We start from the raw sequence: 18,006 nt of genomic DNA on the forward strand, positions 1-18,006 counted from the left end.
ATTTTTCTGGGGAAAGAGAAGCAGGAATAACATCCATTGACCAAATCTTCCTTTGGAAAGCTGCCCAAGCCCAGGGCTCACTGAGCCCCAGGCACCGACTCCCACCCTGGAGTTTCTGCTGCATCTGTTCAGCTGCAGATGTGAGGAAGAAGAAGCAGGTACCAAAGGCAAATCAAGCAAGAGGCAAAAGAAAAGCAGTCTCTTTGGTGTCACTCCCTGCATCCTAGCAGGGGAGAAGATGAAAGGCACTGTGTATGCTTCAGCAGCCTTTCTCTTTTCTTGTTCCAGGTATTGGTTTACCCCCTGAGGAGCAGAAGCTCAGGGATGCTGTGGCTACTTACCCTTGTTTGTTTATGTTCATTTGGAAGAGACATGTGAGCAGAGCTGCCTGAGCAGAGGAAATGGATCTCAGGGGAACAATTAATTTTACTTGGCTATTTCTGAGCCAGGTGAAACCATAAAATGAACCTGTGTCCTCCCCACTGCCTAAAAGGAGTTGTATTTATTTATATTACATTTTAATGCACCACTGACAACTTATGGTGTGAGCCTCAATGAATTTTTAATAGAGAATTGATAGAAGAAAGGTGTGTAGCTTGGGAGATTAATAGAAAAGCTTATCTGACTTGAAAAAGAAAAAGGAAGAAAAAAACAGCTGATATTTTAATTAACTGCTCCCTGCCTGTGCTGTGATCCCAGAGACACAACGATTGAGTGCCAGAGGGTGAATCTGGTTGGAAATAAAGTGATTCCAGTCTTGCATTAGAGGTGAGAAATGAGACAGTGCTTCAGTGTTCTCTGACTGAATAATCTGGGTTGCTGTTATTGGAAATAAGTCTGGCTGCAGAGCTGTGGCCCAATGTATTGGAGAGTAATAGTAGAAAAATTAATAATTGAAATGTAGTGTATGAAATATAAATACTAAAAAGCAGAAACAGTAAAAAATTATAAATATATATAAACAAATATGTGTATATATATATAAATAAATAGTCATAGAAAGGTTTGAGTTTGTCCCCTTCATCCTTCTCCTTTAAGAGATTAGCTTAGATTCAAACAAAAGGACAAAATGTTTTTGTATCCTGCTGATTTATCTGGCACAGGACTGTTGGACCTCTGGGCAGGCATGTAGACAAGGGGGGGACATCTTTGGGTTTGGCCTTTTGTGCCCAGCTCCATTTTGCAAAGCAGGGCTGCACTGGGGGAGCACATTAACACCTTCCAAGCCATGCCACGCCACGGGACCATCAGTCCTGCTTCTCACCCCCTTTTGTGAATCCTGGCAATCTATTAATTGTGCTGCCCAAGAGGCAGGGGAACAAAGCAATCAGTGCCACCATCTGCTGTGAGCAGGTTGGCAGTGGTGGAGGGGATGCTGGTTATGCTCCTTTCTGCTTCTGACCCCCTCCCTCATGCTTGTGTCCTCAGATTCTGGAAAAAAAGGGAGAGGTTTGTTTTGGGCTGGAAGTGTCATTGTGCTTGGGTGTCTAGAGAATGATTCAAAGGACATTTTTCCTACAGGAAGTGAAAAATTAGGATGTGGAGAGAGTTAGTATAAAATGAAATGAATTTTTAAAATTAAGCTGCTTGTGTCTTGAGTATTATGGTAGTCTCTGCTTTCTGGCTGAAGGTGGGATTGTTTCATTTGTAGATGACATGAACTTTCCCTAACAGGGAATGTTTTACCCAGTCAGCTTTACATCAATCAGAGGGGTGCTCTGACTTTGCTGATGCATGCATATCCCATCTGTGTCTGGTCAGACTTTTCTGACCATTAAATACATCAAACCAAACCAAACTCAGAAGTGATGCTCAAATTGCCACTTCGACAGGTTTTGGTTTTCTTACTGGAGATGCCGAGGATAAAGTCTGATCCCCCTGATAACCAATGTGCAAAGACTTGCAAAGATCAGTCTGGATTTTTAGTGTGAAAATGGTATTGGTATGGTATTGGTTTTCTTTTTCTATACTAGTTCATAGCACCTGGTTCTGAATGACTGAAGAGAAAAATTACCCTTCTCCCTGCCCCCCTCCAGAATCTGGCTCATTTAGCAACAGAAGGGGTGTGAATATGTGTTCTCATTATAAAATGCATCCTGAGAGGTTGTACAGCTGCTTAGTGATGCTTTGCAGTGTTTTCTTGTTGCATGCCAGTTCAGGGAAGCTGCATGGTTTGTATAATAGGAAATGAGTACAGCCCCCTCCAGCACCTCACACAGCAATGCTCCTTGTTTCCTCTGTGGGCATGTGATCTGTATTTAAGGTGGGTCCCTCCCTGGCAGCAGCTCATGTAAGAAAAAAAAAAAAAAAGACGGAAAGAAAAAAAGGAAACCCTGGAAACCTGAAAATGTTTGCTGGAAGAAATATCTTCTAACGGAGAATAGCAGGCTCAGACCTCACCATGAGAGCAGCAAAGCAGTGAACAGGTAGCCCAGGTTGTGCTGTCTCTATCTCTGGGTTATCTATAACCAGACAGGATAAAAGCCAGAGTAACCTGGTCTGACCTCAGAGCTGACCCTGTCTTGAGCAGGAGGTTGGGTTTGATGACCTCCTGAGGTCCTGACTACCTGAATTTTCTTGTGATCCTATTAGGTTGTCAGCAGCTTTGCAGAGGGAAGGAACAAATCTCCCCACCAGCACTCCCTATGTAAGTTGATCCCTTACAAAGGTCAATAGCAGCCCTAGAGTCCTGTGCTTCAAGGGACTCCATGACATTGCTCCTGACTCTCATGGCATAGTCCTGTTTCTAGCAGAAAAGTCTTAAATCACCATTGCAAAAGCAGTGAGTGACTGGTGATCACATGGATGCTGAGGCCAAGGACTGAAGGGGACCAGATACCTTTAGATTAATTTGTGCTGTAGTGGGAAGTTGCTGATTTGTATTACAGGGCACTGGTGGTGCTTTGTCACCAGCATTGTCACCAGCACATGGGAATAGACCAATTAATTGCTTGAGTTCATGTCTGGCATCTTTTTCAAGCCCTAGATTAATTCAAGCAAAGCAAATTGTGTGGAGTGGTTGACATTTGATGAAAAGATTTTTAGTGTTTGTAAGAGTGCTTTATGATTATCTAGTATGGTGACAGCTAAACTAAAAAGTCATTAATAGATTGCATAGATAAAATGAGTATTACTTAGATGATAGTACTCCAAAGGTGAGACTTATTTGTCTTACCTGTCTGTAAATCATGCCGTAGACTTTTGATTTCATGCAAGCAGTGTTTTTTTTATAATAAAAGCCTTAGAAATGTATTTTGAAAAATTATGTCCCTGGTTTTTGAGTGCCTGGAAAAAGGCATGAAAGAGTGAACCCACTTCAAATAATGGAGGGATGAGAGTTTCCAGCAAGAAGAAACACCTATCTTTGCCTTTCTGACTCTGCCATGGAGAAGCAGTATAAATTGTGAAATGAATCCTTCTTAATATAGGGCATTCAGTAACATTCTTAATGGGATTGGATATACTGGAGCTCATCTGTACTGCTTATATTCATGCCAAGCATGTTTTTTTTTTCTTGCAGCAAAGAAAACTTGTGCTGAGTCAGATTTCACTTGTGACAATGGCCACTGCATCCCAGCCAGGTGGAAATGTGATGGTGAAGAAGAATGCCCTGATGGGTCAGATGAATCAGAAGCAGCATGCAGTGAGTAGCCACAGAAAAGTGGTGTTTCTCATAATGGTGTCTTATGAAAGCATAGAGAAGTTGGAGGTGTTGTACCCAACACTTGCAGGATGTCAACTTTTGCTTCTCTTAGAACAGAAAGACACACAATATTCAGGTCATTCAAATCACATGAAACACAATTTCAAATGTAAAAGTTTTCCAGACTGTGATACAGATTTTTTCTTGGACAGATGGAGAAACTAGTTACAAGCCATTCTATTGAATTTCCAGTCATGTACTCCACAAATAGATTCCCATGAGTCAGAAACAGTGTTGGAGGAAGTATTTTACGGGATTTCATCAGAATGGGGCACATAGAGGACTTTAAAATTACCCATACTTTTATTTTTAAGCCTAGTACCAGTCCTACTTTCTCCCTAATTAAGAAAGATGAATGCACTTCTCTTGCATAAAATGAACGGGACCAGTTTTGCAGCCATATACAGGCTACAGAAAAAATGACTTAAGTAACTACATTAACATGTTTATGTACTGTATATGTGTTTGTCTCTCCTGCTGTATCCTCCTTAGTTAAAAGCTGTCTTATTAATGCTGATTCCACTACCTGATTGTCTGGAGAGGGGCTGAATAAGTAAGCAGCTCCATTCCCTGCAGTCTCTGTCTGAATCTCTTGTTAGAGGCCATAGCATGGATTATGTTATAGGCCATGCATCCCTAAGATCCCTGATGCTTTCTCTTCATCATCTTCCATTCCTTTTCTAGCCATTTCACCTTCTATTTTCCCCTACTTATTTTATCCTCTGGGGAAATCAGCCTTAAAACTTAAGTATAGCAAAAGAGACTGGACCTGAGCCTTTGATTGTTACAGCTGTCCTGAGAGGAAAGTAATTTGTTCAGTTTGGTGGGATAGTTCTGCTTGAAACCATGAAAGAGACTGAAATCTGGGTTCAGCAAGATAGGTGGCCCTTGAAATGTCTCCCTGGTGCTGATGGGAGTTGGGTCACTGTCACCTTGACACAGGGAGAAGTTTGTTCCCACTCTGTGGTATATGCTTACTGGGTGAACTGGGAATTCCTCATGAAACTAGCAGCACCTGTGGAGACCAATTCTTAATTTGTTTTTAAATACAAGGGCTTTGAAACCAGGTCAAAGACTATGGTGTAGTTCTGTAGCATATATTTTATTTGCTCTCAAGCAATTTCACCATGCTTTGCCATAAGATAGTTAGGGGTAGTTATGAGTTTTTGCCAAAACAGATAATTTTTGTGTGTGTGATGGATGCATGAACTTGTGTCTTGACAAAGGGCAGTCAGTACAAGCCTATGTCTGACTTGTGGCTAACTCCCAAGAGCAGCCAGTGTTTGTGTCTCTATCAGTTAAAAGCAAAGCTTGCCTTTGGATCTTCAAAATACCTGCAATTAGAATTTTGGAACTTTACTTGTTTTATAGGATTATTCAGATCTGAAGTTCCCGCTTAATCAGATGAAGATCAAGTAGTTTTAATCTGATCAAGTACTTTTAATCTTATGACTGTTGATATCTGTGGCCTTTAATTTGCAGGGTAAGGACATTCTTCCCAGGTGTTTTTGTATCCTTGGCAAAATCTGTGTCATCTCAAAGGCTGATCTGATCTGCTCTGGGAGGAAACAGAATCAGCCTGGTAATGAGCAGGCACAGTTCAGTTGTGGGGTTAATTCTTGTACAGGTCTTCTTGTCACAATTGGTCAAGATAGCAGTGGGGTATGAACCTGGTGGATTACTAAACAAGGAACTTTGCTTTTAATTTGTACTTCATTAAGTTCTAATTTAAGGGCAAAGAAGAGGATGGCAAGAAGCAAAATGGAGAGTTGTCCTGTATGGTCCTTCTCTCCAGCCCCATTTTCTTTCTCCCTGATAAAAGCAAGGCTGAACTTCCTCCCTGTGCCTGGGGAATGACTGCAGGCCCCTCAGACAGTCTCATTTTCCTGTTTAGAAATGCAGCACAGCCCTTTGGAAGAGCCTGCACTGCAGAGTTTTCCCTGGGGAAGGGACAGGTTGAGAGATTGAGATTTCTCACCTCTGGCAAGATCAAACAGCTTTATAAAATCAATGGCTTTCAGACAGACATAATAACTAGTACCCCTGCCAAGATTCAGGGTTTTTCCTCAATTAATGCAACACTGGGACATTGTCCATAGTCATAGGACATTTGATGTTAAGCACACTGATAATGCTGACTTGCATTTCAGGAGTATTTCCAGCTTGGAGAGTGATCAAAACAGGGCAATTCCTCTTGGCATATAGTCACCTGCTAAATGGCTTTTTATTTTCTGAATGCTTTTGTGGTGCTTTTAAAATATAAGTTGTGCTCTTGGATTGGTCATCTTGTGTTCCCATTTCTAATGCTTAAAGATGGCAGTTTGTGTGTCATTTTTTCAGGTGACCTCCCTCCAAAACCAAAAGAGTACTTTGCTTTTTTTGTTTCCCAGGTATCTGTAATTGCTCAGCTTTTTACCTGATAATATTCCCTGGGGGAATGTTACCCATCCCCAGATTTTCAGGACAGGGTGACCTGTCTTCTGTAGCTAGGTCATCACAGCTGGCCTGACTTCTGTTGCACCAGTGATGTAGACATCTGCTGCAATCCATGCACTTTTGTTTTTTTAAACTGGATTTTATCAAGCCCCTGAATGTGGCTGGGAACAGCAGGTGTAAGGACATCTTTAAGTCCCTTTGGATTCTCAACTGATGAGTGCTGTAGGATCTTAGAACTTCTTCTTAGGGGTCTGGTGTTAGTTGAGTATTTATTAATATTCACACTGCTGATTTTTGAGAAGGTGCAATCTTTTGGTTTTAAAATGGTCATTATGAATAGGAAACTCTTTATTTCTTCCTTTTTATTTGAGCCAGAAGCTTAACCTAAACATGCTCCCCCATCCATAAGTTTGTCTATGTGATTTAGTCATGTAACATGGGAGTGTTGCTACAAAACCTCAGTGTTCTGCCTCTGTCAGGTTTTTTTGTGCTATTATCTGTCTGCTGAATATATTGTCTCTCATTTAATTTATAATAAGGTTTCAAATAAATGTCCCTCTTTTGCTGATCTATTCAGGGGCATCTTGTGGGCTAGATCTGTTCTCTCTGAAGTCATCATTAGAAATACTGTAAATCTGGGGGGGGATTTTTTTATTTTTTGTTTCTGTGTGGAATTAGAATGAGCCCCTAAATGAGGAGAAGGAAAACCGTGTGAACTCAGAAATTAGTGTTATCTGCAAGAGGCAGGCAGAAGGGACTGAATTCAGCTTTAGAGGTTGTCTTGATTGAGGGTGGGGGAGAAAGGAGAAGGAATTCAGTTCCAAAGAGAAAAAAAAAATTATTTTTGAGAAAGATACTAAATGAAAAAAAATGGGATGGTGGGTGAGAAGGAACAAAGAAACACCATTTAGCTGTGCTGCTGGTGGGGATGGGGAGGAATTTGGGCTTGGGCATGCAGTCTCTTTGAATTTTTTCATTGCATTCAGTAAAAGCAACCCCGAGTGGCTTGGAGATCCCAGCAGGGCTGTGCTGCAGCCACTGCTGACTTGTTCAGGCTTTGCTTATACTGATGGGAAGAGGTCTCTCTATTTTCCCATCCTGTTTCTTGAAGCTGAGGGATGGGGGAAGGGAAGACACTTCTTACTGAGCTAACAGAGACCTCCAGCAAAAGGAGTATTATCCACCTAATGCTGTGCCAGCACAAGGAATGAATCATTCTGCTTTTTTACAAGGAAGAAATCTAAAGTTCCCTCTGAAGTATTTTGATTATTTAACCAGTGACTTAAAAAAAGGGGGAAAAAAAAAAAAAAGGAAAAAAAACCCCACTACACTCTAGAGGAAAACAAAAATAAGTGCTATCAAACAGTAACAACACTGATGGGAACACAAATTAAAGGGGTAGAGGCAGAGAAAATCTAAGCTGGCAAACTCTTGCCTTAGGACATTGTATATATAATGAGATTGAGGAATGCAGGCAGCATAAACTTGCCACTTATTTCTTTGTCAGTTATGTGACATTCTCCTAGTTAAGAGCAGAAATTATTATACAGAAAGGTATAGTAGGTTGTTAGAAAGGAGAAAAAGGGAAGAGGAGACCTGAATTCATATTGCATGTAGTAGGAAATGACTTAATAGGGCAGGTTTAATAAGCAGCAGTCCTAGAAATAGATTTTTAAATGGAAACAGAATATAAAATCAAACCCTGGGTGCTGGTTTGAAACACAGTACTAATTCATGCAGTCCTTTTTATTTTGAAGTAGATGTAACAAATTGTTCAGGGAGCTGTATGTGAACTTGACAGATTTTTAATGGTTATTTTCTATGGTCCTAGGGACTTTGTGTGCTGCTGCTGCATATCCTGATCTCTCACAGTGGTCATCAGTTCTGTCCTTGTTTTCTATTAAGTTGCCCAGATGCAGAATTCTGTAAGTGTTGGTATTGCTGCTGGGATTGCTCTCCCCCAGATGCACAGTCCTCTCCTAGCTCTCGGTTCACCCTAAGGGCTGTTATATCTCTGGTATTCTTCTTTGATCCAGATCTCCTGCACGACTGAGTGTGGTGATATTACTGCTCTTTTGTGGAAAGTGACTTAATAAACTGTTCCCTGCCCTTAGAGAATTTTTCCTGGAGAAGGGTAGGGGCTGTCTCATTCAGGGCATCGTGTACACTGGGCCATTGAACTTCACTTATCAAAAGAAAAAACTAGGCCAGATCAGGCAGGCACAGCCAGATACCAGGTTTTAGGACCTGGGGCAGTAACAGGGAGATTTTTATTTCTTATTTTTCCCCCAACATTAAGAACTAATCTGTTTGTCTGTTTATGATAAGATGGGGGACTGTAAATGCAGTGGAACATGTAAATTAAGGACCATTCTGTTGGACTAATTTGTTAATTCAGGGACTTGAATAAGGCAATGTTAATGTCAAGTGTACACTCCCCCTAAACTACCTGGCTATTGCCAGCACAGAGTACAACAGATTCAATAGTTTTGTCACTGTCCTCCTGCAGTTGTCCCCTCATCACTGTCTCCAGTTGGGAGCTCTGATAGATGATTGCAGCTGAAGACCCCATCCCAGGTTTCCACCACATCTGTAAAACAAATACAGGACAAGGTATAGGATGTGGGAACTTTTCTAGAGCTACAGGGTCCTCCTGGTGACAGGGCACAAAAGGGACAGTGTCATTTTCTGGATGCCTAGACTGCTCTGTAGGGCTAATGATGAAAGCTTTGATTTGTCAAGGTGATACTGAGACAGAACAAAATGAGAACAGCCATGATCATCTCTCCATGAAGTCATGATAAAATTTAACATAGAAGGGACCTCTTGGGGTCATCTAGTCCACTCCCCTGCTCAAAGTGGGCTTTTTTCTTCATGCTTGACTACCCTTATTAATGAAAAAAAAAATCCCTATATCTCACCAGAATTTCTTTTGTTATAGGACGTGTCTGTTGCCTCCATCCTGTCTCTGTGCATCTCTGAGAACAATCCTATGCCATCTTCTCTAGTCCCTCCCAGTTTTTAGTTCAAGGCAGCAATTAAATTTTCCTTCAGCCTTCTCTTCTGATGGCTGAACAAAAATCTGTTTCCTCAACCTCCTCAGATTAGTTTTTCAGATAATTGCAAATAACACAATTCTACAACCAGGATACAGTTTTTTCCTTGTTCACTCACCTTTGTCAAAATTTTAACACATCTAAAATAAAATTCATTTGATATAACTGATTCATTTTTATGTCCTTAGTATGGTACCTAGTGTGTAGGTCTACTTTGCAGGGGGTTCGAGACTCTTGAAAACTCCCTCCCATAAAACTATGGAACTGTAGCTGCTTTGAATGCCTCCAGGTTTGTCCCTGTTGAGCAATCCCAAGTTGACCTTAATATCCCAAAAGACTCAAAAACAGAGGGAGAAGGAGTCTTTGACAGGGTAAGGAAACAAAGCCAGTTTTTCCTGCATCCTGTTTCTTTTCTTGAAGCGTAAAATTATCCTTTTTACATCAAAGGAAATTCAGTGAACTGAAAGCCTCGTTATTTATCCTCAGGAGTGAGGTAACTTTATCTCTGGGCAGTGAATTACATCTCCTTTTTGGTAATTTTGTGGCTTTGGTGGTCTCAGCATTTTACTTATCTAAACATGTAAATGAATTTCGGTATGTAATGATTGTGGTCCAATTCCACCAGTGCTAAAGAGCTTGAAGTTATACTTGTTCTAAACAAAATGTGTTTTTCCTTCAAGGGAAAGTATTTAGAGCTTATATCTCAGAAGTCAACTGAGAGGGCCAGGTCCTATAGAAAACAATAGAAAATACTTTGCTGTTGTCATAGATGTCTTGTCTGATGGCAAACATAAGAGTCTTTTCTGATGTTTTTATTGCTCTTCAGTGACATTGTCTTGCAACTCTCACTTGTTCTTGTAGCATTGCAAGCTTTGACATTTGCATTGTTCCTATCCCTCAGACTGACTTTGAGCTTTAAGCTAGGTGACTGCTACAAAGTTTTAAACACTGGTATTCAGGTAGTTTTCCTATTGGTCTGATGCATTCATGCAGCTCCTAAACAGGAAGAGTCATAAAAAAGGATGATGCTGCCTTTTTATGGTTATAATCAATCTTGCAGTTATTTCAGTAGGAGAGAATAGCAGGAAAATTCAAGTTGGGCATGTGAAGCTCTTGTACATGTCATTATTTAACAGGCCATAAATATTGAACTAGTGAAAAATTAAGAGGTTTTAAGAAATACTCAAGAAGCTTTACATTGCCTTCCAGTTTCATTTTTCCATTCTCTTGCTGCTTTGTTTCTGTAATTTGATTAGCTGATTTTTATATTTATATTTTTGCTTGTTTAATGGGGGGATCACAGCTTGTTTACTTACTGCAAGTGATAAGGAAAGAAAATAATTTCTAGGAATCAAAAGCAAAACAATTTTAAAATGGAAATGTTTTGTTAACTGAGGGAAGCAGCATTGCACAGCAAGAACACAGAAAGCAAAACCTTTTTCATTAAATAGGTGAGTTTTTGAGGTGTGAGGAAAACAAGTGAATATCAAACAGAAGTATGATAACATTTTGCACATTTAAATAGCTTCTGTGGTTTAGTATCATAATGAATTGTATGTTGATGCTGTGATCCCTAGTGCCACCACCTTTCCCTTGGTAGATATTTTTCCTCTCTCCATTTCTACAGCTTTAGGGTCGTTTTATTCAGGACAAACTCCCACTGAAATCATTTGCAGTTTTAATAAGGGTCTCGTGATACTCCAGCCTGCTTCCTTGAGGATTAGGATCATGATTAAGACTGATCATGGTTTAATACTCAGCCTCTGCATGCTCTGCTAGACAATTTATGTAATTTAAACCTGGCACTGGAGATTTTTAACTCTGAAATGCTTCCACTCAGATTGTGCTCTGGGGTGGGCCATGGTTGCTGCCAGTGCTGCCTCCACTCCTCAGGGTGTTGTGGATCCTCACCCTGTGCATTTGCAGGCTTCAGGGAGCTCCCATAGCTGCCCTCAATCAGGACTTGGGTTTACCAGCAGCTTCCAGACTCCTTTCTAGAGACTCTCTATTCAGTGGTGATACTTGGGGTGATAGATTTCAGCTCATCCTTTCTATCTTATATTTTAACTATATTTATATCTATATTTATATTTACACCTATATTTATATTTATAACTATATAACTATAATAATATTTTAACTTACATTTATACTAAAACATGCTAAGAATCCTTTGCATTGAAATACAGAGGACTTAGCTCAGGAGCTTTCTTAGACCCCACATGCTTACACATTCCCAAATGAATGTGCTTGTGGCAGTTATTGCACCATTTTTCTGATTTCTACTGCTAGGGTAGTCATTGTACCATGTCATTTGAGTTCTCTAGGTGTACTGTTGTACAACACTGAAGTTACTGTATGAAGACTGAATTCTCTGTTTTGGCCTAAAGTTTACAAACACTTGTCATTTTAGCACATGTATAACCATGTCTTCCCCTGCCCTTATTTTTTTTTTAACAAGGAGCAGCATGTTTAGCATGTTGGACAGTCAGCAATTTAATTTCTAGTCATGGTGTATGTACTTATGTAGGTAAAGTTATACATGTGTATTAAAAAGTGCACATATGCAAAGACACAAAGAAGTAATGGGACATCATTGAAGCAGTTCAGCAGGTGTATTGGCCCCATATGGAATGTGAATGAGCAATAGTGATTAACATGCTGAATTCTGCTAAAATTTACATGTTTCTGCTTCAGTTCCTGCCTCTAGACATTGCAGGTGTCAAACTTGGAGCTGAGTTGTGTGAACCAGCAGGGATATTTGTAATGAAGTAGAGGTGTAGGTGGTCAGGGAGAGCCTTTTCTTCTCAGCCACAGGTCTGCACACCACTATTCTTGTGCAGCAGCCTGAACACATTCAATTAAAATTCCCATCTAAGCTGTCTGTTCCATCCTATGAAAAAGAAAACAGGTGGGGGGTTCTTTGTATTTATATAAAAGATGAAGTGTTCACTGGAAGATAAGAAACACAATTATTTAATAGCCTCAGAGCCTTTTCAAGCTTAGATTATTTTTTTTACATGTATAAGAAAGAGGACATACTAGATAGTACTGTCTGTTATGTCTGCTGAATATTTTAATTTTTTTTTTTTTTTCCCTGATTTCTTGATGTTCTGTTAGTCTCTTTGACCAGCATTTCATTTTTTGCTAACTTTAGGACCTCACAAGGGTTCTTACCTTAGCATGAAAAAGCAGCATCTTCACTTGGTGTGAATCAAGTGCCTCTGTGGCCATGCAGGTGTTGCCAGCAATGGTGCTGGATGGCTGCTGGAGATGGTGTGACATGGAAGTGTCACACTGCTCTCAATTTCTCCTCTTCACTATGAATTTTTAAAAAGTCCTGGATGCTGTTTGATATATTCAGTCCTTTGGTAGAACAGAGAGGATGTCATGTAATGGCAGGTACAATGGGAAGTACCAATGTTGCAGCATACTTAGGTAATCTTTTCATTTAGATTAAAAAAAGGTTCAGAGTTCAGGTAGCAGGAAAAATTGTTTCACAATTAATTCTGGCAGCTTCCTGGAGACCTGTGTTGGTTTTCTTTCTACAATTTTTATCACTCATCTTGACAGGCTTTATTATGTTTGCTCATCCAGGCCTTTTGTGGCTTTATTTTCCCTATTGATATGAAGCACTTTAGCACTTTTTGCACCCATAATCTCTTTTACAAATGGGTATGGTCTCAATGCTGCTCTGGTCTTTATCCTTTGTATAATTTTGTCCCCCTGGTGTTCTGTAGGGCTTTCTCTCTCTCTCTTTCTCTCTCTCTCTTTTCTTTTTCTTTATTTTTTTCTTATTTTGATTAGAATAAGAATAATCTCTGTGAATGAGAGAAGAAAATGAGCCTGGGAAGAGGAGAAAATGAAAGAGCAGCTGCTGATAGTGTCTTGCAGAGCCCCAGGGGTGTGTGCTGGACTCTTAGCCACAGTTGAGAGGCTTCTGAAGAGGTTTTAGGCTTCTGAAGAGGTTTCAGACTTCTGAAGAGGCTGTTTGCATCACTGTTGGGAACCAGCAGCTTCTCAATGGAGCCCATGTGCAGGCTGTGAGCCTTCGTCTGTCCTGGAGCCTGAGGGTACAGAACTGCTTCTTGGTCAGCTGGAGGAGGAAAAGACAGGAGCCAGCATGCATAGGTGCACTTGGACAGGAACCCCCAGTCTCATTTATATTCTTGAGCACCTGGAGAAGTGGCACTGCCTACCCTGGACCCCATCATCCCTGAAGTATTGGTACTTCTGGGGCTGTCCTGGGTGGGTACCAAATGCAGAGCAGCCACTCTGCTGCTGCCCACACGCAGCTGTTTGGGGAAAAGGTGGTGACTTTTCAGTTGCCTGACATGGTAGATAACTCCAGTTATGGACTATTCCTTATGTCTGACCTCTCTGACCATGTGTTTAATGACATTTCAGCTTTTCAGAGTAGGAGCTGAAAAGCTGCTCTGCTTATCAGGTATCTGTAGGTGCAACTTAAAAACTATATGATTGGTGGCATGGTTGGACACACCAAGTTAATCAAGCAAGCTGCTTCAGCTGAAAATGACTGGCAGGAAATCAAGATTAAAAGCTATGGTAAAATTTTCTAATTTTTCAGATTTATCAAATTACACCAACCTTTCATATAGTCTATGTATTTTCTAAAAAAATCTACCCTGTAATAATAGATTTAATTAAAATTATCTGTGAGGAAAAATTGAAGTGGGCTTTGGAAGAGGTAATTCAGATACCATCATTCAGATACAATGCTTTGCTTTTTCACAAAGGGAAAACATGTCTAAGTTTCTAGTAGGGCTTTTGATTATTTTAATCAATGCTTTCTTCCCAGCTTGCACAATACATTCATTTATAAGAAACAGCAATGCTGTTGAACATCACAATAAGACAATCTATGGATGGGGTTTGGTTTTTTTTTTATAATTCCATTCTGTTTCCATAATTACTGAACTGCTTATCCAGTGTGACACTCAGAACCATTTCCTCATCCACTATATTCAAGCCAGACAGCAAAATAAACGGCTGTAGAGGGATTAAAGAAAAAATTGTTCACTTTAAAATCACATTTTAATATCCTTTTTGCCCTTGACTACTCTGCTGCAAGCCCCTTCTGTGTTGTACTTCTATCCAATAACCACCACATACTTCACAGACTGTGATTAAGCTCAATGATTATTTCAGCTCCAAGAGCGCATGAGGATGCTTCAGAAAAGCAGATCAAACGTGGGTCTTCTAATAGCATTCACCATTTCCTTTATAATTAAGTAATTGTGTTTGCAACAGAGCATTACTGAAGCCAGTGGGGTTCTGCCCAGGCCTGTGCAGCTGCCTTCTAGATGAGAGCTTACGACCATGGTGAAGTTGCTCATATGGGGGCTTGCAGAATGAGATTTATATGAGAGCAGACTAGTAAAGCAGGAAGAGCAATGAAACAGAGGAATAGCAGAAAGAGTAAAACAAATATTACAGTAATAAGGTCAAATAAGCTCATGTGAAGCTATGCATGGCTTGACTGTGTTAGCTTTTATATGTAGGTATATGTTAGTTGCATAGATATCTAATTGTATTAACAAGATTCTTGCAGATCAAGCAAAAGTAGCCTGGAAGGTTGGATTTGGGGAAGAGCATGAGCAAGAAGTATGAGAGGATGCTCTGTGCAAAGGGCAGGATGAGCAGCAGTTCAGAGTAGGAGGATGAAAAGAGTAGGTGGGCTAAACAGGAGTCTGGTGCCCAGTGGTGGAGCACAGCTGCTTCTGCTTTCCATACTGAGGTAGTGGTAGGAAATGAAGATATTAGTGCACGTTTCTCAGGGGACTTGCATGACATTGCTCAGGAAAATTGTTGAGATTGTGTCTGGCAGTCAAGAAACCTGGGGTTGAGTTTAGCTGCTGCCCCATGGGGCGACCATAGGTGGATGAAGTGGTTCCAAGTGTCACCATCTGCAAAAATAGAATGGTGTGATTTTGTCAAAGCAATTTTAAGAATATGGGGACTTGTTAAGTTGAACATTGCTCTTTTACAATCCCTTACTTAGACTTTCTTTACACCTCTTCAGTTTTTAGGTGTTTAAGGTATTGTTTTAATTTCTAATAAGTGAAGTCAGAAGTAAAGCCAAGGCTTTCACAAGTGCACAAGGAAATATCTGTAGGCTCTGAGCTGACAGAAAAAAATTACTGTTTTTTTAAATGTAGTTTTCTGGGTGCTTCATTGTAGGCAGTTTCCTTCTAAGCTGAATGCCCTAAATTAATGGCTTCTAGGAAGCAATTTCTTTTGCAGACTTCTCTAATGCCTAGAGGGAAGGGAGGCATCTGGTCGTGCTTTAATATCATGTCTACATGCATCACTAGTTTAGTAAGGGCAATGAGATGTACAGGCTCTGACAAAAACTGAGCTTAAGCAACTTCTTCAAAACCATTCGTGTGAAAGCATTTTTTTTTTTTTTTTAAAAAAAGGCAAAAAAGAAAGTGGAAGTTTTGAATCTGTGTAGCCTTCAGGCACAGATCATCCATTCCATATGGGCTCTCAGATTTTGCATCTTGCTGTTCTAATGTGTGCTGTAACTGGACTACATTGTCCTGAAATTTAAAGGTCACTATTGCTACTTCCATCTGCTATTGGACTACAAACATGGAGTTTTGGGTTGTCTAGAAATCATCACATCATTGCAGAACAGCAGAATGACATTATCCCAGTACCAGTCACGATTCGTTGTTTAAGCTGTTTTGAAATATTCCTTGTTATTCTTTATAAGCCAGTAATCTTGGTTGTGAAGATTTAAGGAGAAACATTTAAGCAGTATTGTATGTCAGGGTTATGAAGGGAAAAAAAAAAAAAGAGAATTTTGGTTGTTCTTTTCTCTTCCTTTCATTACCAGGCTGTGCTCATGTAAGCATTACAGCTGGTTTTATTTGAAATGCAGAATTATCCTTTTAAATGATACAGAATGAAAAACAGAAAAAGGAACAGATCTAAATTGTTGGTGGCCCCAGATCACTTGTGGCCTGAGCACAGTTTGAGTCTTAATGTGCAAGATTCTCTGTCTGTCTCATAGTGGCCATTGCATTCTGCTTCTGCACACCAGCTCCTAGACATGTGTCCAATTTCTTCATTATGGTTTCATTCCACAGACTTCTAGAAAGCAAAGAGTTTTCATGTGTTTGACTGTGTCCTTTGAGATGGGAGCCTCTGATATTTTCATCATATGGTTTAAAATATTTATTACTGTTTTTAAAGGTTGACTTCAGGAGACGGTCTGTGATGTGACTGCATTTAGTAACATTAGTCAAAGTCCTTTTCTTTTTGCATCTATTTAAGAAGCTATGAGGAGTTAGTCATGGTGATTTCTAAATACCAGGGAGACAACCACTCTGAAAACACTTCAAAGGGAAATAGCTTGAAGCGATAGAACAATGTTTAGAAAAGGCCAATTTAAACTAAATAAAAAAAGTAATCCTTAATATATATAATAAATGGGAGAGAGATCTCTAAAATTGTGCAAAAGAATTAAAGGAAAAGATGTCAGGGATTCAGATTCCTGAGAAAGTGTGTTCAGTGATTATGCAAAACCAGAAAATTCACACTTACGGGATCAGTTTTTCCCTTTTCGTAGCCCAACTGTGATTCTACATATTTTTCTCCTTTACTTGGATTTTTTCATTCATCTCCTATGGTCCTGGCTTGGAAGAAGCCAGCTTGGTTTTTATTTTTTGGTTGTTTTTTTTTTTTTTATGAAGAGTGTAAAGCAGCTGCCAGTGGAAGCTGTTGTGTAACATATGTCCCAGAAGGAGTGAATACATACCTATCTGCTCATCAAATATTGTGAGAACTACAGCTGATGTTTCTGGCTTTCAAGACACATTTTTCTCTCCTGCTGAGCCAAAGGAAAAACTTTGATAGTTCAATCCCTTCCACATGCTGATTTCATTCCTGTAATTACTAAAACACTTTCCCAAACCCTAGAGATAAAAACTGCCTCAGTGGAGAGAATGGGGAGGTTTGAGTGGAGGAGAAGGAGGAGCAGTGGCACAGGTAGGGTAACCATGGATGACAGGTGCCAGTCCATGCAATACAGGGATGTAGGAATCTGTCTTTTTTAAAAAATGTTGCTATTCCTGGAGCTTCTTCATCTCATGTAGTGTGTAGGTTGAGCCAGCTAAAACTGTATTATTAACTGGACCTAGGCAGCAGAGAGGCTGGACAGAGCAAGCCAGATTATTCTGTTGAAAGTCAGAGCGTGTTGCATCCTCTTCTTGAATATCCCCACAGAGTTTCCATTTGATCTTCTGTATACCCTGGTTCTTTCAGACAAGGCATTATTTCAAAATAGGGCTGGGGTCTGGATGCTGGGGTGACTTGTAGGCTGGTTTAGTGCTTTTGTGTGGCCCCTCAGTGCTGCCTTCATTAAAAAGGCTGATATAATCAATTAATACATTTGAATGTGGTTGTGAGATCTCCCTTCATAGTCAATCCAGGATATTGCAATTATTTTAAAAAGTAAGAGATGGATATTTTATTTTGTTTTTTCACGTGATTACTTTTGTTTTAGCTTTGTGGATTTTTTTTTTTTTAACCCAACAGAATGAACAATATTCTGGTATTCAGTTTTCATGCTTCCAGATGCTTTTTACATGGAATTGTAAGAGACTATTTCGTTTACATTTTAAAGGCTATACCAGTTCAGCTCAGCCTTTGTTATTAACTTCATCCTGGGGTCACCAGAAGTGTGTGGTGCTGCAGGACTAGACTGTAATTGTGACACAAATGAAACTCCCTGCCAGGCTGTCCCTTCCCTCTTTCAAAAGCAGATTAGCAGCCTGGCATCTG

General features: G+C 40.0%; 1 protein-coding gene across 2 annotated transcripts in view; it reads left to right on the plus strand.

Annotated features, from left to right (window-relative positions):
* The window catches only part of LRP8 (LDL receptor related protein 8), a 173,075-nt gene that overhangs the window by 98,745 nt on the left and 56,324 nt on the right, over nucleotides 1-18,006 (plus strand). For both annotated transcript variants that reach the window (XM_071750086.1, XM_071750087.1), the window contains exon 3: nucleotides 3,521-3,643. In XM_071750086.1, coding sequence (XP_071606187.1) covers nucleotides 3,521-3,643 — 123 coding nt within the window. The remainder of the gene's footprint in view (nucleotides 1-3,520; nucleotides 3,644-18,006) is intronic.

The sequence above is a fragment of the Heliangelus exortis genome, chromosome 8, assembly GCF_036169615.1.
Source record: "Heliangelus exortis chromosome 8, bHelExo1.hap1, whole genome shotgun sequence".
Lineage (NCBI taxonomy): Eukaryota > Metazoa > Chordata > Aves > Apodiformes > Trochilidae > Heliangelus > Heliangelus exortis.